Source organism: Tenebrio molitor, chromosome 9 (assembly GCF_963966145.1).
Source record: "Tenebrio molitor chromosome 9, icTenMoli1.1, whole genome shotgun sequence".
Lineage (NCBI taxonomy): Eukaryota > Metazoa > Arthropoda > Insecta > Coleoptera > Tenebrionidae > Tenebrio > Tenebrio molitor.
The window spans coordinates 8,759,001-8,778,375 of record NC_091054.1 but is presented as its reverse complement, the minus strand read 5'-3'; the positions used below and the strand labels follow the sequence as shown (position 1 = coordinate 8,778,375).

Here is a 19,375-nt window from a genome sequence, read left to right as displayed (position 1 = left end):
GAGAAGCCACTGATCATTGATTATTTTTTAATTCAGGGACCTTGTAGAGTAATTTCTGAAACATTATAGAGATGCTTCAGTTAGATTAGAAATTAAAATTCGCAAACCAAAGTAGTTGAACTTGGGTCCCACGAGTCATGGACGTATGTATTTTATAAGGCACGCTTATTGAAGCCAACAGCACTTTGAGAAATAAAGTGGTGGTGATAATAAGTCATTCCTGAAAAATGAATTTGAATGAAATTTTCACTTTTACAAATATCTCAATAACGTGTTGTGTATCTTTATGTTCATACTTTATAGTGCTTTATTGGTGGAATAGGCGTCACCTTTACCATTATGCTGCGAAAATCCCTGGTCCTCTATCACCTCCAATATTAGGTAGTGCTCACGTATTTTTCTGTGGAACTCAAGGTACTGTATCCAGATGAGTTTCTTTCAAATCGTTGACGAATCTTCTGCTTTAGAAATTTTGGAAAATGGTATGCGCTACATTGGACGCTACAAACCCACTTTTAAATTTTGGTTGGGTCCCAAACTTTTCGTCGTAGTCACACAACCTCGAGACATAGAAATAGTACTGAATCAGTGTCCAGAAAAGCCACAACATTATAAATATTTCTGTGACATTTTCGGCAATGGACTCATTACGTTACCAGGTCGGTAGAATGACTTGGATTATTTATGATTTATGTATTTAATTGATTGTCAGTCAATCAATGGAAAAAGCATCGGAAACTTATCGGACCGACTTTCAACCAACAAATTTTGAATAGTTTTGTGAGTACTTTTGGGCACTATTCGAACATTCTGGTCGAAAAATTAAAAGGAACGGTTGGAAAGGGATGCGTCGATTTGTATCCTATTTTTTCACAATGTACTTTAGATATCGTGTGTGGTGAGATTATCAAAATCGTGTAAGATATATCTAAATCTATTTATCGTAGATACGACCATGGGCACCAAAGTTAACGCTATGGACGAAGGTAGTCAGTACATGCTGTGGATCTCGAGGTAATAAAAAGTCAAAATTTAAATTTACAATAATAATTGTAATTCGTGTAAAAGCTCATTTAAATTCTTTGCTGTATTTTGCTCGCTTCGACCTTCTGAATTGTGTTTTGTTTTTCTTTTATGTCTATAACCAATGAACAAATGAGAATTTATCTTATCGTTTATGGTTGAATTCACTTTTTAGAGCATCAGAATTGGGGACGATGCGCTTCTTTAATGTATTTCTTCACCTAAATTTCATCTGGAAGTTGTCGTCATATTGTAGAGAAGTGCAATTAATTTCACAAAAAATGCAAAACTATGTGAAACAGGTAAGGGCAAAGGTATCTATAAAATGTCATTCCATAAGAAAATTGTCAGATTCTTGAAACAAAAAGGCGTGAAAAGGTTCAACTTTCTGTAAACAATGAAGGTGTACCACAAGGGAAAATCTTCTTAGATTATTTACTAAAACTGACAGATCAAGATGGCAAATGGAGTGATGAAGAAACTATTGAAGAAAGTCGGACAATTATAGTTGCGGGAAGTGACGCAACGGCGCAGACACTATGTTACGTGTTAATGATGTTAGCAATGCATCAGGACATACAGGTTAGCCCCAAATTAAACCAAACCATTAAATTTTATTCGTTTCTTTCAGAACAAAGTCTATGATGAAATTATATCAATTTTGAAAGACGACCGAAGCCCTACACTCGCAGACTTGCAAGAGATGACGTACTTAGAACGGTTTATTAAAGAGTCTTTAAGACTATTTCCCGCAGCCTCAGTCATTGGGAGATTTGTAACGAACGATGTTGCTCTAGGTATGCCAGATCCTAGTTTAAAAATTCTCGTTGACTCAAGTTTTCACCAGAGAATTATGTCCTCCCTCGAGGTACAACTGTAGCGATTCCTATTCTTCACCTCCACCGAGACTCGGACTTCTGGTTTGACCCTTTGACTTTCAACCCTGACAGATTTCTAACAGAAGAAGTGTCAAAGAGACACCCTTATGCGTTTTTGCCTTTCAGTGGCGGTCCCCGAAACTGCATTCTAATAAAATCAGAATTACAGATAAAACTACTTTTTTAATAGGTATCAGGTACGCCATGTTGGCAATGAAAACTGTTTTATCGACGCTCTTACGCCACTACAGAGTCGTTGCTACAACACACACTTCTATTTCTGACATCAAATTGAAACTTGATGTTGCAACGAAATGTGTCGGAGGTCAAAAAATCCAATTAGAAGTTAGATCCCAACGATTTTAATTTCTGCTGTTGTAATTGGTGAGGAGTAAAATAAAACATTTTCCAATATGAAGTTGCTGGTTTCTTTTCTCAAAAAACTTGTAATTGAAACAATAAAAGATTTTTATACTTTTTGTAATTTGCCTCCATTTTGATTCTCTAATAGACATATTAACGAACGCGACGTCGTCATCTGGGATGTCCTTATAGCCATTATTTCACGGAACATTTTACGAAAATTTTTAGGTTGGCAAAGCTTGATCCGTCATGCGTGTCAGTTTAAATTACAAAATGTGCAAAGAATTATTTATCAGGATTTATCAGGCAACAAATTCGCGACCCTATTTTTGGCAATTTCACGTATTTCAGCGGGCGTACATGAAAGATTATCTTCCATATTCGTGTTTTGTGACAGAATTCGGATAAAACAAAAGGCGACTTTGAAGACTTGATCAAATTTTCACTTTTAAAATTAAGACATTACCAACCACCACAAAAATCCCTAAATCGAGGAAAGTAAACATTTTTGTTTAAAAACGGCTTAAAAAGGGCAAATTACAAAAAATAGTATAAAAAACTCGTTTCATAAGACCTTGAAGCACTCATTCTTTAAAATAACTCGTGGCTACGCCACTCGTTTTTTAGTCATGAATTCGTGCTTTAAGACTGGTCTTATGAAACTTGTCTTTTAATACACTATTTTATAATATGCTTTTCAGTTTTTGATTGTCAATCTTAATATGAAAGTGTTTACATTCTAAGATTACTAGTGCGTTAATAGTATATTAAAGAACGAGTTTTATAAGGGTTGATTTAGCGCACGAGTCCCAAGTGTAGAAAACGACCCGTAGGGGAGTTTTGTATGGGACGAGTGCGCCAATGCCCTTATAAAACGAGTTTTTTATGTTATTTTTTAGAATTTGCACCCTTGTTTTAATTTTCAAATTAAAAATTTAAATTTTCAAATTCTAGAGAATTTTGTATTAATTGGTAATTCAAGGTAACAGATGCAACTACATCTGCAACAGATGTTAAAAAGTAGAGTTTGAACATTAATATTGGAAGTTTTTTGGTGTAAATGACAATAATACACTGAAATATTGATAAAATTTTTTCTTAGAGATCTATTAAACTACGAGTGCTTTAAGAGATAGCCATAAACGACTCCAAATTGAATACAATAATAGGCCTATTAGAGACGCAGATTCTAAAAAAAACTAATCTGTTTGGAGTAACTTGTGCTTTTTTGAGTGTTGGTCCATAATGCAGTGAACGTTTTGTTTAAATTTAGGTTATGTAGGTTAAGTGATGACACGCGTGTTGTAAACTACAACCAATTCCAAAAACATCATCATCATTATACGTAATTATATATGGTAATTAAAGTAAAAAAATAGTCTACAAGTTTATTCTAATCTGAAGTTCTTAGTTTGTTTACGTAAATAGTAATCAAGGAATTGGCGATAATGTTGAAAGCAACACTTTTAAACAAATTTATTTACAAACATATCAGTAATGACTAATGACGTTTTTATTGACAATTAAAAAGTATGAAAACGAGTAACGTCAAATCGGGATTTTTCATCAATCAACAACGGTTTACATTTATTTAACCTTATAAACAAAACCTCGGTAGGAACAATGACGTCATGTGTAACTGATACAGGGTGACTGACGAAAAACCTTTGATGCTGTATCTTGCTTATTTTTTATCCGATTTGAATAAACGACACATCAAATGAAATAATTTTGAAAACACTTCAATACCAACTAATTAAAAAAAAAAATATTGCATCCAGTTTTTGACAGATGAACTTCAGTTTCTTTTTTTCAAACAGCACTGTACCTTTTTCTTTATTCAGTATTGTAGAGATTTGTCTTCTGAATATAAAAATGTAAAGAACTATACCCATTCATTAAACAAAAGTCAAGAAATTGTTTGTTCTAAATGCTCGAAATAACTAAGTAAGCTCTGAATATTCATTTGTCAAAACAGTTTGATAATAAAAAATAATAAAATAATGTTGCTGTGGAAGAAAATTTCTAAAGACGATTTAGTGTTAACGTGTGGTGTGGCATTTTTGGAGATAGCAGGGACTAGTGGATCCCTTTTTTATTGAAAGCTGTCTCTTCTGGATGAGATACCATTAGCAGTGGTCAATAGAGTCGTGTTTCATGAATTTTGTATTTTTAAATCATTTAAATCATTTTGGTGAACGATGAATGGGTGCTCCTGGAGCTAGATCCCCAGATTTAAATCCATTGGATTTCTTTATATTCATTCGAAACTTTCGAGACAATGTTTATTTGACCCCACCAGGTACCCAAAAAGAGTTGAGAAAAAGTGCGAGTATGTCAGGAAAAACCCCGAAATTTTTTTCTGAATGTGGGCATTTCTAGAAGGGATCGACAGTGAAATTTTGAGCAACTAGAATAGATTTTGTATTGTTTATAAATTTGATTATGTATTTGATTTTTGATTTCCAATTTTTTTCAATTTAATATTCAGAAGAAAATTCTTTATAAGAACGAATAAAAAAATATATAGAGCGTAATTTGAAAAAAAAAAGTTGGCTATCGTCTGTCAAAAAATAGATGTCGAAAAAAATATCGAATAGAATAATAATGAAGTGTTTTTCGAACTATTTCATTTGATGTGTCATTTATTCAAATCGGATAAAGAATAAGTAAGATACAGCGTCAAAGGTTTTTCGTCAGTCACCCTGTATAATAATATTATTGAATTGAGCAAGCACTGCCTCCGTTGCCTCGTCGAACGAGCCGTCACTGGCTGCCACAACTATCTATTCACAAAACTACATTATTAATTAAGTACTACAGTATTAATTCTATAGTCCGGTTGCGGAATCTGTGGATTGATCAGACGTTGATCACGTGCACGACAACTGCAAAATTCGTGTTTTAACATTGAGATGAAATGCTGAAGAACGAATTACATATTCGAACTTCTTGTTGTTTTTATATGTGTCACAGACGAAAAAATCCAGTTGGAACCTAAATTATAATATGTAGATTAAAATAAAGCAATCATTAAATAATAATTAATTGTTTCTATCTAAAATTACTCGTTCGTGTACGTCATAACAAGTAAGCAAAAACTGCCGATAAAGTTGCTACAAGGCTAACATGCCCATTCCCATTAGTAGCAAAAACGTGACCGTCGTTGTTGGTACATACTTGCAGAGATGCATCCCCCTGAATTAAAATTAATTGTGAGAACACTATTTTTGATTTTCGTCCACATCCTCTTGTACTTGCAACTGAAGTACATATTTGCTCGTCGAGAATTTTATCATTCCTCGTTGCAAGGAAGCGATAAGAGTGTTTGTTGTTTGGCGGATAAGCAAAAAGTATGTATTTCTCTCTTGCCTAGTGTTAATTACTGCGATTTGTTTTTTTCAGAATTTGTGGAAGTCAGAGTGCACATGATTACTTATTTATTTCAATTCAGTTGTCCAAAAAATCGATAATTAAAAAAATATTTGCACCAAACTTGTTGTAGCAATTTATTTTCCCTTTATCACTTAAACATTTTTTTAATTGAATGATTGTAAGTCGTAAAACACGATACCACATTCTTGAGCCTCTAATCAAAACAAAGATACAACAGATGTGTTTATTTATGTGGCACAATGACTCTTCCTTGGAAAAGTATCAAACCGTCAACTTTTATGTAAAAAATAAACGGACGGTCCACAATGAACGACTTCTTGGGTTGAATTGGAACTCCAGCTCCTAACATATCTGCCAACATGACAAAAATACAAAACTGAAAAAACTACTAGAATTTTGGAACTAACCAACGACAGTGGCAGCAGCAGCTTCAACTCCATTCTCGCTGACGTCAATAAAACTTTTCTGCAAGACTCCACCAATAGTGAGCTCACCTTTCTCTCCAGCAATTCCACTGAAGTCTGCTCTGCTAGAGTCGAAAGCTGAATCCACCCCCAACTAAAAACCAATTGTTAAGTGCAATTGAACACAAACTTCACCATCTCACCCTCTTCAATACTTCTTTGAGATCCACAGAACTCTCGATTTTGAATTTTGGAATCGATACCTCCACCAGTTCTTCCACGTATGAGGGGTTGCTCAATACTGCGTCAATTTGTTTTTCAAGATTTGATAGTCCATCTTTGTTCTTGGGCAAAACGATGGTCATGGAGGCACCCTCGCGTTGGAACGGCAACTCCAAAAATTTTGCTTGCAAATCTGGGCATTCGTAGTACTTGTAGATTTCTGCCTGCTTGTTGATAGTGTTAACTTCCACCACATCTTGTCCGGTGTAAAAACTGGACTTCCTGGTGTAAACTGGATCGAAAGGTGAGGACCAGTTGCTTTGAAAATACAAAGCGTTTATCAGCACTATTCTACTGGATTCATCCAAACTGGCAGCACTGACAAGATCTTGGATTTTATTCACAGTTTGCTCGGCCACCCACTGGTTTATCTTTCTCGCGGCTTCCACATTCTTGGCAAAATCGATATTCTCCAGGTCCGCTTGGTACACTTCCCTTGCAATCTTCTTGAACTCATCTTTGATAGGATAATTGTGCTTCACGTAAACTTTGTTCGCTGTGTGGAGAGCGACACCCTCGGTATTCACCTGAGAAAGAGCGTTTTTCACCGCCAACTCTGTTTCCTCCCGATTTGGAGGAAGATGCAAACTGGAGCGGATTTCTTCAGCTGTCGCATTCTTCGCGCCCGAGTGTGTCAAAGCGAGTACTGTTTGCAGAGAGAATGGGCTCACCAGGATGTTTTTGGTGTTGTTGACTAGAAGCTCCTGTTGATCAAGAATGACGAAAAGTGGGGAGGGCAAAAAAAACTTACTTTGTACAAAGTAGCGGTGAAAAGATTGTTTGCAGTGGCAAAATCTTGGAGAGAGGTGCCGTGGCCCAAGGCCGAGGCCACGCTCAAAAACAAATAATAAAACCCACACACTCTCATCTCGAAGACTTCAAGAAATAATTGTCTCCGTGTGAAGACAAGATATTTATAATGTGTCATGAATATCACACAAAAGGGGTTCTTATCTCAGGACTATTATTTAGACAGTAAATATACAAAATCAGTGCTCAAAGTTCTTAACGAGAGGTTATTGGCTCTAAACTGCTTTGTGTTGTTTTTGTTTATCAGATTTGGGTCAGGCAACACGAGAAAAAACTTGCTGAATGTGGAAAAATTTTATTCTGACAATAAAAAAATAGATTGATCATAAAACAAGATACATATTTAATGCTCTGGTACCAAGACTCTGCCTTCGAAGAGGACAACATCGCGAATCTTGATGTAGAAGACGAAAGGATGATCTGCAATGAAGAACTTCTCAGGAGCTGGGGCCCCTTCCCTGTCGGTAGCTAAATTTGTTTCAGTAAGAGTCAAAATCAAACGTTATAATTACTCACTGATATCCGTAGCGGCTGCAGCTTCAACTCCAACCTCGTTCACGTCGATGTATGTCTTTTGGTTGATTATGGCAATAGCTAGCTCGCCCTTTTCTCCAGCAATTCCGCTGAAATCCGCTTGGAAAATATCGAAAGCTTTCTCAACTCCCAGCTGCAAGAAGAAATGATTTTTTGCGGAAACTCCAAACCTCACTCACCTTCTTCAAGACTGGTACGAAATCGATTGTAGACTCGATCTTGAATTTGGGCAAGAAAACTTGAACAAACTTCCTGGTGTACTTTGGAGTCTCCAAAACTTTGTCTATTTGCTTCTCAAGAACGGCAATTCCTTCCTTCTTGTTGGGGAGAACAAAAGTCATCGTAGCCTCTTCATCACCAAATGGTACCTCCAAAACCTGGGCGTCGAGTTCTTCGCTCTCGTAATAGTTAAACTCTTGTGATTCTTTGTACATCGTGGGGGCGTCTACAGTGGTTTCGCTGGAGGTGTAGAATTTGGCTTGTTTGGTCAAAATGGGGTCAAACGGTACGGACCAGTTGCCTTGGAAGTACAAAGCATTGACCAAAACAATCTTAGTGTCGGCATCAAGATCATCAGCTTTGACCAACTCGTGGATCTTGTTGTTGGTTTGTTCCTCAACCCATTTATTGATCTCGCTGGCGGCGTCTACATTCTTGGCAAACTCGATGTTCTCAAACGGGGCCTGGTAGACATCAGTTGCCACTCTCTTGAACTCTTCCTTGATGGGATACTCGTTTTCGACGTAGATCTTGTTGGCTGTGACAAGCGTGCAGTGTTCGCTTTGAATGGTCGGAAGAACGCTCTTCATGACTGTTTCCGTTTCCTCTTCGGTGTCGGGAAGATGAAGACTTGTTCGGATTTCACCACCAGTGTCTCCCTTGGCCCCAGATTGAGTCAAAGCCAAGACGGTTTCTGCAGAGAAGGGACTGACCAAGATATTTTCCTTGTTGTCGACCAGGAGTTGCTAAAAGCTGCGATTAACATGCAAACGAAGAGTTTAGAGAGACTCACGTTGTAAATGGCTCCGGTGAATTGTCTACTTCCGGAAACGAACACGCTTAGCTCGTCTTCAGCCAAGACCAAAGCTAGACATGACAAAAGCAAAAATAGACTCTTCATATTTGGTTTTTGTGTTCGCTCTACGACAAAGTTATTGCAACTGGAGCAATAAATCTGTGATCACAATTTATACTAAGTTTGATCTTGATATACTCTTCTGACTTTTCCATGATAATCATTTTTTGGTTTTGTGTTTATTTTTTAACAAAATACCGATATTATCAGTACTTGACGAATATGGTTATCAATTTTGTGCGTCAACAGATTTCTGTTTAGGATAGTAGCCCTAGATGTCTCTAAAATGTCATTAGCTTCACTTTGTTTTTCTTTTGATTATATTTATCAATTTAGGTTAAGACAAACATGATAGCAAATGGAAAAGTTTTATTTTGTCAAAAAATGTTTGGTGGGGATGACAATACAATTATCACTCGTAATCTGGAACCAAAACTCTGCCTTCGAAGAGGATGACATCGTGAATCTTGATATAGAAGACGAAAGGATGATCAGCAATGAAGAATTTGTCAGCAGTCGGTGGTAAATTCTCGTTGCTACCTAAATTTTCTTCAGTAAGAAGCAAACTCCAAGAGTAACTACTCACTGATATCTGTAGCGGCTGCAGCTTCAACTCCAATTTCGTTGACGTCAATGTAGGTCTTTTGAGAAACTTTCGCAATGGCCAGTTCACCTTTTTCTCCTGCAATTCCGCTAAAATCCGCTTGGAAGATATCGAAAGCTTTCTCAACTCCCAGCTGCAAGAAATAATGATTTTGTGTCAAAACTCCAAACCTTACTCACTTCTTCCAAGATTGGTTTGAAATCGATTGTGGACTCGATCTTAAATTTGGGCAACAAAACTTGAACCCACTCTTTGGTGTATCTTGGATTCTCCAAAACCTTGTCTATTTGCTTGTCAAGGATAGAAATCCCCTCCTTTTTGTTAGGAAGGACAAAGGTCATCGTGGCCTCTTCCCCCATGAATGGAACTTCCAAAATCTGAGCATCTAGTTCTTCACTTTCGTAATACTTAAATTGTTCTGACTCTTTGTACATCGTTGGCGTGTCAACGGTGGTGTCGCTGGTGGTGAAAAATTTGGCTTTGGTGGTCAAACGAGGATCGAATGGAGTACTCCAGTTGCCTTGGAAATACAGCGCGTTCACGAGAACAATCCTGGTGCTGGCGTCGAGATCATTAGGGCTGACCAACTCGTGGATTTTATTGTTGGTTTGCTCTTCAACCCATTTGTTGATCTCGTTGGCCGCGTCTGTACTTTTGGCAAACTCGACGTTCTCAAACTGGGCCTGGTAGACATCACTTGCCACTCTCTTGAAGTCCTCTTTGATAGGGTACTCGTTTTCGACGTAAATTTTGTTGGCTGTCACAAGTGAGCAGTGCTCGCTTTGAATAGTCGGAAGGACACTCTTGATCGCAGCTTCCGTTTTCTCTGCGGTGTTGGGAAGATGAAGGCTTGTTCTGATTTCTCCACCAGTATCTCCTTTGGCACCGGATTGTGTCAAAGCCAAGACAGTTTCTGCAGAGAAGGGACTGACCAAGATGTTTTCCTTATTGTCGACCAAGAGTTGCTAAAAGCTGCGGTTAACATGGAAACGAAGATTTAAGAAAGACTCACGTTGTAGATTGCTCCGGTGAATCGTCTACTGCCAGAAATGAATTCGCTTAGCTCATCTTCAGCCAAGGCGAAAGCGAAGCAAAACATAACAAAGAGAAAACTCTTCATACTTAATTCTTGATTTATGGTGTACACTTTATTACAATGTTATTATAACTAGAACATTCGTACCTGTGTGGTAAAAATTTATAGTGAATTTAATCTCAATGAACACTACTGACTTTCCGTAGATTGTGATAATCGCTTGTCATTTGGGATTATCTTGTACAATGAAAAACACATTATCAGTGTTAGACTAATGTAATTATCAATTTTTTACGTCAATAGGATTATGTTTTGGACAGTATAAGGTTCTTAAATTGTCATTATATTTAATTCATTTTTTACAAACAAAAAAATCTTTGACGGTGATAACAAAACAATTATGCTTCGTATTCTGGTACCAAAACTCTCCCCTCGAAGAGGATGACATCATGAATCTTGATATAAAAGACGAAAGGATGATCCGCAACGAAGAACTTGGTAGCAGGTGGAGCAAGGCTGTAAAATCCACCAGAAATTTCCTTTGTTAAACGTGTTACAACTTATTGTTGTCATTAACCAATTTCTGTGGCCGCTGCAGCTTCAACTCCATTCTCGTTCACATCGATGAAAGTCTTTTGGGAGATTTTGTCAATAGCAAGTTCACCCTTTTCTCCAGCAATTCCACTAAAATCTGCTTCTAGAACATCAAATGCCTTCTCGACTCCCAACTGCAACAACACAAATTATTTGTGACTCTAATAAAACCTTCTTTCACCTTTTCGAGGATCGGCTTGAAGTCGATTGTAGACTCCACCTTAAACTTAGGCAATACAACTTGAACCCACTCTTTGGTGTACTTTGGAGTCTCCAAAACTTTGTCTATTTGCTTCTCCAGGACAGCAATTCCCTCCTTCTTGTTGGGAAGAACAAAAGTCATCGACGCCTCTTCACCTACAAATGGAATCTCCAAAACTTGAGCGTCGAGTTCTACACTATCGTAATAGTTGAACTTTTCGGATTTTTTGTACATAGCTGGTGCGTCTACAGCGGTTTCGCTGGAGGTGTAGAATTTGGTTGGTTTGGTGGAGATGGGGTCAAACGGTACGGACCAGTTGCCTTGAAAGTACAAAGCATTGACCAGAACAATCTTGGTGTAGGCGTTGAGATCATCCGCGCTGATTAACTCATGAATCCTGTCGTTGGTTTGCTCCTCAACCCACTTGTTGATCTCGTTGGCGGCTTCTACATTCTTGGCAAACTCGATGTTTTCAAACTGCGCCTGGTAAACTTCAGCTGCCACTTTCTTGAAGTCTTCCTTGATGGGGTACTCATTTTCGACGTAGATCTTGTTGGTTGTGATGAGTGAGCAGTACTCGCTTTGGATACTGGGAAGGACGCTCTTGATGGCAGCTTCTGTTTTCTCTTCGGTGTCGGGAAGGTGAAGACTTGTTCGGATTTCAGCACCAGTGTCTCCCTTGGCGCCAGATTGGGTCAAAGCCAAGACCGTTTCTGCGGAGAAGGGACTGACCAAGATGTTGTCATTGTTGTCGACCAAGAGTTGCTAAAACCTGTAATTAGTATGGTACCAAAGATTCTAAAAATACTTACGTTGTAGATGGTTCCGGTGAATTGTTTACTACCGGAAATAAACTCGCTTAGCTCCTCGTCAGCTACAGCAAAAGCGACGAGAGGCAAGAGAAAGAGAAAACTCTTCATATTTGAAAACTTTTGTTATTGATGTTCACTCTATGACAAAGTTCTTACATCTGGAGCAGTCATTGGTATGTGATACGAATTTATATTGAGTTCTAATCTTGATAAACTCTTCTGATTTTTGTGATTGCTTGTGTTTTGGATTTATTTTTTAACATGAAACAGATATTATCAGTGCTCGACCAACATAGTTATCAATTTTTTGCGTCAGTAGGTTTTTGTTTTTGAAACTGACAATCATCTAAGATTTCCAAAAAGTTGTTTTTGAAACTGACGATAATCTAAGATTTCCAAAAAGTAATTGGCTTTGATTGGTGTTTGCACTGATTTTATTTATGAAAAAATTATCTTAAGGCAAACATTGAAACAATTGTAAAGATGTTGTTATGTCAATAAGGGTCTTTACTGATGAAACAAAGAGATTATGAGTCCTACTCTGGTACTAAAACTCTGCCCTCGAAAAGGATGACGTTATGAATCTTGATTTAAAAGACGGAAGGATGATTCGGGACGAATAACTTTAAAACGCTTTTTGATTCACCAACAGTTGATAAAAGCTGCATTCAACATGGATACAAAGACTTCAGAGAGACTCACGTTGTCGATGGCTCCTGTAAATTGTCTACTACCAGAGATACCTTCATTTAGTTCGTCTTTAAGCAAAACCAAAGTGATGCATGACAAAAGAGAAAGAACACCTTAAATAATTAAAAATCTTTGATTTTGTGTTGACCCTAGTACCGGGCGAACGAAAATAAAAAAATCGAGATTGCCATGATTAATACACTTCAGTTGGCAGCACGTGAAAATTTAATTCAAATGTCATTACAATGGTAATTGTCATTATTAATTATTAACTATTAAAATTTGCTATTACAATATGTTCACTTTAGAGCAACAAATTTTCATTGTCCAGTGTTTCTTCAGCAATAGAGAAAGGCTTGGCCCTATTCGACACCTCGAGTTTTTGAGGAATTTCAACAAAAGTTTCCGGACTTTCAAGGAACTTAACCAACAACTTGGCCAGAAAGTCTACAGATGCGTAAACATGTTTTTGGAAACAGGTAGTGTTCTGGGCAAAAGAGGCAGTAGAGGACCGACAAAAAGATCAGCTGAAAATATTGAAGAGGGTGAATAAAGAATTATGAAAGAGATTAACCCAAGAAACTAACCTATCATTTGGTACAGTTCAGCTTATCCTTAAAAAAGATTTGCACTTTTTTCTCTACCGTGTGTCTGTTGTGCATAAAATTACTCCTTGACAATAAGAGCCCCCACAACCGACAACAACCTCTCCGGATAATATTGATTGATCGATGATCGTTCTTTCTTTATGAAAATCAAGATTTCAACATTCTCAAAGTCACTAACTTAACTTTTAAGACAGACTTTGGCGTAATAAGAATTTATAGTGAGTTTAATGTTGATAAACTCTTTTAATTTTTCATAATTGCTTGTGTTTTGGGTTTGGGTGTTATTCTCTAACACAAAACAGATATTATCAGTGCTCAACGAATACAGTTGCATCAATAGGTTCTTGTTTTGGGGTATTACCTTGGTTTAGGCTTTGTAAAAAGTTATCGGCTTAGATTGTCTTTGCGTTGATTTTATTTATCGGCAAATCTAATTCAGATTCAGACTAATATAAAAGCAAATGTAAAAATATTATTCTGATAAAAGGAATTTTACTGATGACAGTAAAAAAATTAAGACTCGTATTCCGGTACCAAAACTCTGCCTTCGAAGAGGATGACATCGTTAATCTTGATGTAAAAGACGAAGGGATGATCTGCAACGAAGACCTTCGTGGCAGCCGGAGGAAGGCTGTCAAATCCACCTAAAATCTTGTTCGTTAATCCCGTTACAAACTATACTGTTACAACTAACCAATTTCTGTGGCCGCTGCGGCTTCAACTCCAATCTCGTTCACGTCAATGTAAGTCTTTTGGGAGACTGAAGCAATGGCGAGTTCACCCTTTTCTCCAGCAATTCCACTGAAATCTGCTTCTAGAAGGTCGAAAGCTTTCTCGACTCCCAACTGCAAGAATGCAAATTAGGTATCTGTGACTCGACCAAAAATCTGACTCACCTTTTGTAGAAGAGGCTTGAAGTCGATTGTGGACTCGACTTTAAATTTGGGCAACAAAACTTGAACCCACTCTTTGGTGTACTTTGGATTCTCCAAAACTTTGTCTATTTGCTTTTCGAGGATGGCAATTCCTTCCTTCTTGTTGGGGAGGACAAAAGTCATCGTAGCCTCTTCACCCATGAACGGTATCTCCAAAACTTGAGCGTCGAGTTCTTCACTTTCGTAATAGTTGAACTGTTCTGATTCTTTGTACATTGTAGGGGCGTCTACGGAGGCTTCGCTGGAGGTGTAGAACTTGACTTGTTTGGTCAAAATGGGGTCAAACGGTACGGACCAGTTGCCTTGGAAGTACAAAGCATTGACCAAAACAATCTTAGTGTCGGCATCAAGATCATCAGCGTTGACCAACTCGTGGATCTTGTTGTTGGTTTGTTCCTCAACCCATTTATTGATCTCGGTGGCGGCGTCTACACTCTTAGCAAACTCGATGTTCTCAAACTGGGCCTGGTAGACATCAGTTGCCACTCTCTTGAAGTCCTCCTTGATGGCGTACTCCTTTTCGACGTAGATCTTGTTAGCTGTGACAAGCGAGCAGTACTCGCTTTGGATGGTGGGAAGAACACTCTTGATGGCAACTTCCGTGTCCTCTTCGGTGTCGGGAAGATGAAGACCTGTTCTGATTTCTGCACCAGTGTCTCCTTTGGCACCGGATTGTGTCAAAGCCAAGACAGTTTCTGCAGAAAATGGACTGACCACGATGTTTTCCTTGTTGTCGACCAAAAGTTGCTAAAAGCTGCGGTTAGCATTGAATCGAAAACTTTAGAGAGACTTACGTTGTAAATGGCTCCGGTGAATTGTCTGCTGCCGGAGAGGAATGCACTTAACTCGTCTTCAGCCAAGACCAAAGCGAGGCAAGACAAGAAGAAGACGAAACCCTTCATGATTGAAAATTTTTGTTTGTCGTGTGTTCTCGTCTACGAGGCTATCACATCTGTAGTAGTTTCATGTGCGTGATAAGAATTTATATCGAGTTTGATCTCGATGGTTCGATATTTTTCCTCATATGTGGGGTCTTTTTTGGCAAAAAACAGATGTTATCAGTGCTCAATTAATGTAGTTATCATTTTTTACGTCAATAAGTTTTTGTTTTGGAGATTGTACCCTGCTCTGATTAGTATCCAGTCAAAAGCTTTGTTTTCACGAATCAAATCAATTGAAGATTTTATGTTTTGGAAAAATTTAGATCTATATTTAACAGTTCTAAGGAAAACATCTTTATGTACATTTTTATACAATTCCAAATTAAATGTTTACATTCATTTAAATTTCTCGTCCAGATGGTATAAATAAGCCGTCGAACCAGTATTATCCTCTTGACCTCGACATTGGCCAAGAATGTCGTTTTCAAATGTTTATCTCTTGCCTGCTATTTTTTATGTCTGCGTCATAATCTAACCATAAAAAGCCCATTAATTTGTATGAACTACTACTCTGATATATTGACCAATCAATTAGCTATTTTACCACCTAGAACTGTTGTATTTCATAAAAATTTCCGCTTCCTAGAGCGAACTTAACTTTGTAGGGGTCATTGCCGTTGGTAACAGAGGACTACAATTTTTTTTGTACTAGGCAAACACCTCTTGTTCAAACATGTCTGCGCGGGGATAACACCTCCAACAGCGAGCCTGAACCCTCAGTATCTCTTCGAAACCGAATCAACCACCATCAAGTCTTTTTTGGTCATCAGCTAGTGATAATACAACTGTTGCAGAGATGAAGCGTCTTGTCGTTTTACTGACCATGGCAACGGCCACCGTCGCCTTGAACCAAACAGCTCTGCAAGAATTCGCATCGAACAACAGCCTCCTCACCTCGGATATTTACAAAGTAAGCAATGAAAATTTTATTGGTGCGTTTTATATCTGTTTGTATTGACACCAGGAGCTGACGAAAAGTTACAAGGAGAATTTCCTGGTGAGTCCCTTTTCCGTGGAAACTGTCCTTGCTCTGCTCCAGTCTGGAGCTGTAGGAGAAACTGCTGAAGAGCTCCGCACCAGCTTGCGTTTGCCCAACACTAGAGAACAAACCGAATCTGTGATAGCAAATTTGTTGCCTAAGCTCGCAGATGAGCAATATGTCCTCAACATGGCGAATAAAATCTACGTCAAAGAGAATTTCCCGGTCCACGAGGAGTTCAAGAAAATCGCGTCTGGAATCTATGCAGCTGAATTGGAAAATATAGATTTCGATAAGAAGAGTGAAGCTGTGAAAACCATAAATGATTGGGTGGAGGCACAGACGAACAAGAAGATACAAGATATAATCAAAGAGGATGATTTGACTGACAGGAGCAGGTTGATTTTGATCAGTGCTTTGTATCTGAAGGCAAACTGGTCGCTTCCGTTTCCTCTAATCGCCACTACATTGAAAGATTTTTACGGAACTCCTGAAAAGGCAGTTTCTGTCAAAACGATGCGCAACACTAACACCTTCAATTACTACGAATGCTCTGAAGTAGATGCGAAGTTCTTGGAGCTGCCATTCAAAGGTGACGACGCCTCTTTAATCGTAGTTTTGCCAAACGAGAAACAAGGAATTGCCAATTTGGAAAGCAAGATCGACAAAGTCTTCACTCCTAGACCCTTCACCAAAGAACTCGTGAAAGTAGACTTGCCCCGATTTAAAATCGAGACCACCATAGACTTCGAAGATGTCTTAAAAAAAGTGAGTCTCATCTATTTGGTGGTAACTTTAGCTTAACACTCATTTCCAGTTGGGGATTAACAGAGCTTTCGATGCGGAAAAAGTAGATTTGAGTGGGATCGCTGGAAAAAAGGGAGAGTTGGAGGTGTCTTCGGTAGTCCAGAAAACTTTCATTGATGTCTGCGAAGAAGGAATTGAAGCTGCGGCCGCTACTGCAGTTCGTAAGTGATCCCTTTTTTGTTAGTTTTTTGACTGATAAATCACAATTTACAGATGTGCCCACTGTTGTGTCGGCTTTGGTAGAAGAGCCAGAGGCAAAGATCTTCAATGCCGATCATCCCTTCATCTTCTATGTCAAGGTCAAAGGAGTGGTGCTATTTGGAGGAAGAGTTGTGGAACCCAAGTTGTAAAAATAAATTGTATTTTGTGGAAAGTTTCAGAATAAAGAATTCATAATGGTACTGATGAGGTGATGATTGAAAAGGAGTTTTGGGTATACTTGACATAACGATCTTTATCAGATTTTCTTAAAGTTAATCTAAATTTGTTGAAGTAGTTGTAAACTGGAATATTTTTAGTGATTTAAATTTGAAAGGTTTTCAAGTGAGATTGATACAGTTTTAAGTGATTTAACTGATTTAAATTGAAACAAATACTCGACTAGGTTTCTTTTTGTTTGTAAAAATATTCCAAAACATTTTTCAACTTATCGTAATGAAACAAATGATCAGTATTACAGATAACCCCAAGCGAACAATTAATATCATGCGTTTGTTGACAAATTAGCGAAATCTGAAGCAATTGTGAAATTAATATCTAAATAAGTTCATCGTAAATTCCACAGATCATGTTCGACTTTGAGGACAATAACACTGATAATTGATAATATCTGAAAGACTCAAAAATCTTTCGACTGAAGATATCTGTCAAAGATTAGAAAGACTATAAAAGTAAAATTTGGATACGCTTTGACATATCTGAATTTTTAAATCACAACTGTCGCATCTCGAGTTAGAACAATGAAGATTTTGCTCTTGTGCCTGAGCATTGGTTTGGCCTTGGCCGACGAGGCTGCCGTCAGAGAATTTGTCGCTGGTAGCAAACAGTTCACCGGAGCTGTCTACAATGTGAGTATTGAAATCAACGTCCATTTATGCTTTAATAGATGAAATCAGGAAGTTTTGGTGGACAACAACGAGAACATCTTGATCAGTCCGTTCTCGGTTGAGACAGTCTTGGCCCTGACCCAATCTGGAGCTGTTGGAACAACTGGCGCAGAGATCAGATCCAGTCTGTTCCTCCCCGACACCAAAGAAGAAACCGAATCGGTACTGAAACAGATCCTCCCCGCAATCCACAGCGACGAATACACTCTGAAGACCGCCAACAAGATCTACGTCGAAAACAACTTCGCCATCAAAGACGACTTCAAGAAAGTCGCCACGGACGTCTACCAAGCGCAGTTCCAAAACATCGAGTTTGCGGAGAGTGCCGCCGCCGCCGACGAGATCAACGAATGGGTTGAAGAACAAACCGCCAACAAGATCCACGACTTGGTCGCTCCGGACGAACTGGACGCCACCACAAGAGTAGTCTTGATCAACGCGTTGTACTTTGAGGGCAACTGGACATCACCGTTCCAACCTCTTCTCACCAAGAAGAGCAGTTTCGTCACCACCGACGGAACAACCGTCCCGATCGACGCGATGTTCCAGGAGTCCGTAGAGTACAACTTCTACGAAAGCGCTGACCTCGACGCCAAATTCTTGGAGTTGCCCTTCCTGGGACAAGACGCGTCGATGACCATCGTCCTCCCGAACAAGATGGAAGGAATCGCCGTTTTGGAGAAGCAAATGGACGCGGTTTTGGCCACTCCCGAGTACACCAAACAGTACGTGCAGGTGTCGATGCCCAAATTCAAAATCGCGACTATGACTGATTTTAAATCGATTCTGGAGACGGTGAGTCGGTGAGGAACTTTGGCCCAAATAATATATTTTTTCAGTTGGGGGTTCACGCAGCTTTCAATCCCACTGCTGCCGATTTTAGTGGAATTGCTGGTGTTGCTGGAGATATTTTGATCAGCAAGGTTACACAGAAGACATACATTGATGTCAGCGAAATTGGAGTAGAAGCAGCTGCTGCCACGTCAATTGGTAAGTAAGATGGCGTCTTTGTGGGTGGTTCTGTTAACAGTTGGTTATAGTGGGACCCACTAATATACCTCCACCACCGGATCAAGTATTTACTGTCGACCATCCTTTCGCCTTCTACATTAAAGCCAACGACATAATTCTCTTCGAGGGAAGAGTTCTAGTTCCAGAGTACTAAAATGTTTTTTACTGACGATTCAATATAGATTGTTATTTCCAGATTAATAAAAATATATATTTAAGCAGGCAAACCATATATTGTCTTTTCCAGCGAGTTGAAAGGTTTGCACTTGTTTAACAACCAACTGA

The 19,375-nt window shown here is 38.5% G+C and overlaps 7 protein-coding genes and 1 long non-coding RNA gene across 8 annotated transcripts; 3 read left to right on the top strand and 5 right to left on the bottom strand.

Annotated features, from left to right (window-relative positions):
• The first annotated feature begins 471 nt into the window (after positions 1 to 471).
• On the top strand, positions 472 to 1,981 carry LOC138138580 (cytochrome P450 4C1-like). Its single transcript, XM_069058569.1, has 6 exons — positions 472 to 659; positions 713 to 898; positions 948 to 1,014; positions 1,392 to 1,605; positions 1,655 to 1,820; positions 1,974 to 1,981. The coding sequence occupies exons 1-6, from the start codon at positions 485 to 487 to the stop codon at positions 1,979 to 1,981; spliced, it is 816 nt and encodes a 271-aa protein (XP_068914670.1). The 5' UTR covers positions 472 to 484.
• A 3,331-nt stretch (positions 1,982 to 5,312) lies between these two features.
• LOC138138572 (uncharacterized) lies at positions 5,313 to 5,759 on the top strand. Its single transcript, XR_011162052.1, has 2 exons — positions 5,313 to 5,617; positions 5,670 to 5,759. It is a non-coding gene; the product is annotated as an uncharacterized lncRNA (long non-coding RNA).
• Positions 5,760 to 7,250, bottom strand: LOC138138570 (antichymotrypsin-2-like). The gene is made up of 4 exons (XM_069058557.1): positions 7,098 to 7,250; positions 6,268 to 7,050; positions 6,068 to 6,218; positions 5,760 to 6,011 (listed from the first exon to the last, which is right to left on the bottom strand). The coding sequence occupies exons 1-4, from the start codon at positions 7,212 to 7,214 to the stop codon at positions 5,884 to 5,886; spliced, it is 1,179 nt and encodes a 392-aa protein (XP_068914658.1). The 5' UTR covers positions 7,215 to 7,250; the 3' UTR covers positions 5,760 to 5,883.
• A 185-nt stretch (positions 7,251 to 7,435) lies between these two features.
• LOC138138571 (antichymotrypsin-2-like) lies at positions 7,436 to 8,863 on the bottom strand. Its single transcript, XM_069058558.1, has 4 exons — positions 8,703 to 8,863; positions 7,870 to 8,655; positions 7,673 to 7,823; positions 7,436 to 7,624 (listed from the first exon to the last, which is right to left on the bottom strand). Exons 1-4 carry the CDS (start codon positions 8,808 to 8,810, stop codon positions 7,500 to 7,502), a joined length of 1,170 nt encoding a protein of 389 aa, XP_068914659.1. The 5' UTR covers positions 8,811 to 8,863; the 3' UTR covers positions 7,436 to 7,499.
• Positions 8,864 to 9,119: 256 nt separating this feature from the next.
• On the bottom strand, positions 9,120 to 10,572 carry LOC138138973 (antichymotrypsin-2-like). The gene is made up of 4 exons (XM_069059125.1): positions 10,382 to 10,572; positions 9,549 to 10,334; positions 9,352 to 9,502; positions 9,120 to 9,305 (listed from the first exon to the last, which is right to left on the bottom strand). Exons 1-4 carry the CDS (start codon positions 10,487 to 10,489, stop codon positions 9,178 to 9,180), a joined length of 1,173 nt encoding a protein of 390 aa, XP_068915226.1. The 5' UTR covers positions 10,490 to 10,572; the 3' UTR covers positions 9,120 to 9,177.
• Positions 10,573 to 10,719: 147 nt separating this feature from the next.
• LOC138138974 (antitrypsin-like) lies at positions 10,720 to 12,175 on the bottom strand. Its single transcript, XM_069059126.1, has 3 exons — positions 12,014 to 12,175; positions 11,181 to 11,966; positions 10,720 to 11,133 (listed from the first exon to the last, which is right to left on the bottom strand). Exons 1-3 carry the CDS (start codon positions 12,119 to 12,121, stop codon positions 10,978 to 10,980), a joined length of 1,050 nt encoding a protein of 349 aa, XP_068915227.1. The 5' UTR covers positions 12,122 to 12,175; the 3' UTR covers positions 10,720 to 10,977.
• Positions 12,176 to 13,703: 1,528 nt separating this feature from the next.
• LOC138137903 (antichymotrypsin-2-like) lies at positions 13,704 to 15,213 on the bottom strand. The gene is made up of 4 exons (XM_069057496.1): positions 15,041 to 15,213; positions 14,208 to 14,993; positions 14,006 to 14,156; positions 13,704 to 13,955 (listed from the first exon to the last, which is right to left on the bottom strand). Exons 1-4 carry the CDS (start codon positions 15,146 to 15,148, stop codon positions 13,825 to 13,827), a joined length of 1,176 nt encoding a protein of 391 aa, XP_068913597.1. The 5' UTR covers positions 15,149 to 15,213; the 3' UTR covers positions 13,704 to 13,824.
• A 678-nt stretch (positions 15,214 to 15,891) lies between these two features.
• LOC138138577 (uncharacterized) lies at positions 15,892 to 19,317 on the top strand. Its single transcript, XM_069058564.1, has 8 exons — positions 15,892 to 16,097; positions 16,152 to 16,934; positions 16,984 to 17,134; positions 17,187 to 17,320; positions 17,906 to 18,040; positions 18,089 to 18,874; positions 18,919 to 19,069; positions 19,120 to 19,317. Exons 1-8 carry the CDS (start codon positions 15,984 to 15,986, stop codon positions 19,242 to 19,244), a joined length of 2,379 nt encoding a protein of 792 aa, XP_068914665.1. The 5' UTR covers positions 15,892 to 15,983; the 3' UTR covers positions 19,245 to 19,317.
• Positions 19,318 to 19,375: the final 58 nt, after the last annotated feature.

Coding starts and splice junctions, on each gene's coding strand:
- LOC138138570 (XM_069058557.1), bottom strand. CDS start 7,214: ATGAGAGTGTGTGGGTTTTATTATTTGTTTTTGAGCGTGGCCTCGGCC. Junction 7,051..7,097: donor TCACCGCTACTTTGTACAAA/GTAAGTTTTTTT, acceptor CTTGATCAACAG/GAGCTTCTAGTCAACAACAC. Junction 6,219..6,267: donor TCAAAGAAGTATTGAAGAGG/GTGAGATGGTGA, acceptor ATTGGTTTTTAG/TTGGGGGTGGATTCAGCTTT.
- LOC138138577 (XM_069058564.1), top strand. CDS start 15,984: ATGAAGCGTCTTGTCGTTTTACTGACCATGGCAACGGCCACCGTCGCC. Junction 16,098..16,151: donor TCACCTCGGATATTTACAAA/GTAAGCAATGAA, acceptor TATTGACACCAG/GAGCTGACGAAAAGTTACAA. Junction 17,135..17,186: donor TGCGGCCGCTACTGCAGTTC/GTAAGTGATCCC, acceptor CACAATTTACAG/ATGTGCCCACTGTTGTGTCG.
- LOC138138580 (XM_069058569.1), top strand. CDS start 485: ATGCGCTACATTGGACGCTACAAACCCACTTTTAAATTTTGGTTGGGT. Junction 660..712: donor TGGACTCATTACGTTACCAG/GTCGGTAGAATG, acceptor ATTGATTGTCAG/TCAATCAATGGAAAAAGCAT. Junction 1,015..1,391: donor TACATGCTGTGGATCTCGAG/GTAATAAAAAGT, acceptor TGAAACAAAAAG/GCGTGAAAAGGTTCAACTTT.
- LOC138137903 (XM_069057496.1), bottom strand. CDS start 15,148: ATGAAGGGTTTCGTCTTCTTCTTGTCTTGCCTCGCTTTGGTCTTGGCT. Junction 14,157..14,207: donor TCAAGCCTCTTCTACAAAAG/GTGAGTCAGATT, acceptor GCATTCTTGCAG/TTGGGAGTCGAGAAAGCTTT. Junction 13,956..14,005: donor CGCAGCGGCCACAGAAATTG/GTTAGTTGTAAC, acceptor ACAAGATTTTAG/GTGGATTTGACAGCCTTCCT.
- LOC138138973 (XM_069059125.1), bottom strand. CDS start 10,489: ATGAAGAGTTTTCTCTTTGTTATGTTTTGCTTCGCTTTCGCCTTGGCT. Junction 10,335..10,381: donor TCACCGGAGCAATCTACAAC/GTGAGTCTTTCT, acceptor CGCAGCTTTTAG/CAACTCTTGGTCGACAATAA. Junction 9,503..9,548: donor TCAAACCAATCTTGGAAGAA/GTGAGTAAGGTT, acceptor TATTTCTTGCAG/CTGGGAGTTGAGAAAGCTTT.
- LOC138138974 (XM_069059126.1), bottom strand. CDS start 12,121: ATGAAGAGTTTTCTCTTTCTCTTGCCTCTCGTCGCTTTTGCTGTAGCT. Junction 11,967..12,013: donor TCACCGGAACCATCTACAAC/GTAAGTATTTTT, acceptor TACAGGTTTTAG/CAACTCTTGGTCGACAACAA. Junction 11,134..11,180: donor TCAAGCCGATCCTCGAAAAG/GTGAAAGAAGGT, acceptor GTGTTGTTGCAG/TTGGGAGTCGAGAAGGCATT.
- LOC138138571 (XM_069058558.1), bottom strand. CDS start 8,810: ATGAAGAGTCTATTTTTGCTTTTGTCATGTCTAGCTTTGGTCTTGGCT. Junction 8,656..8,702: donor TCACCGGAGCCATTTACAAC/GTGAGTCTCTCT, acceptor CGCAGCTTTTAG/CAACTCCTGGTCGACAACAA. Junction 7,625..7,672: donor TGCAGCCGCTACGGATATCA/GTGAGTAATTAT, acceptor AAACAAATTTAG/CTACCGACAGGGAAGGGGCC.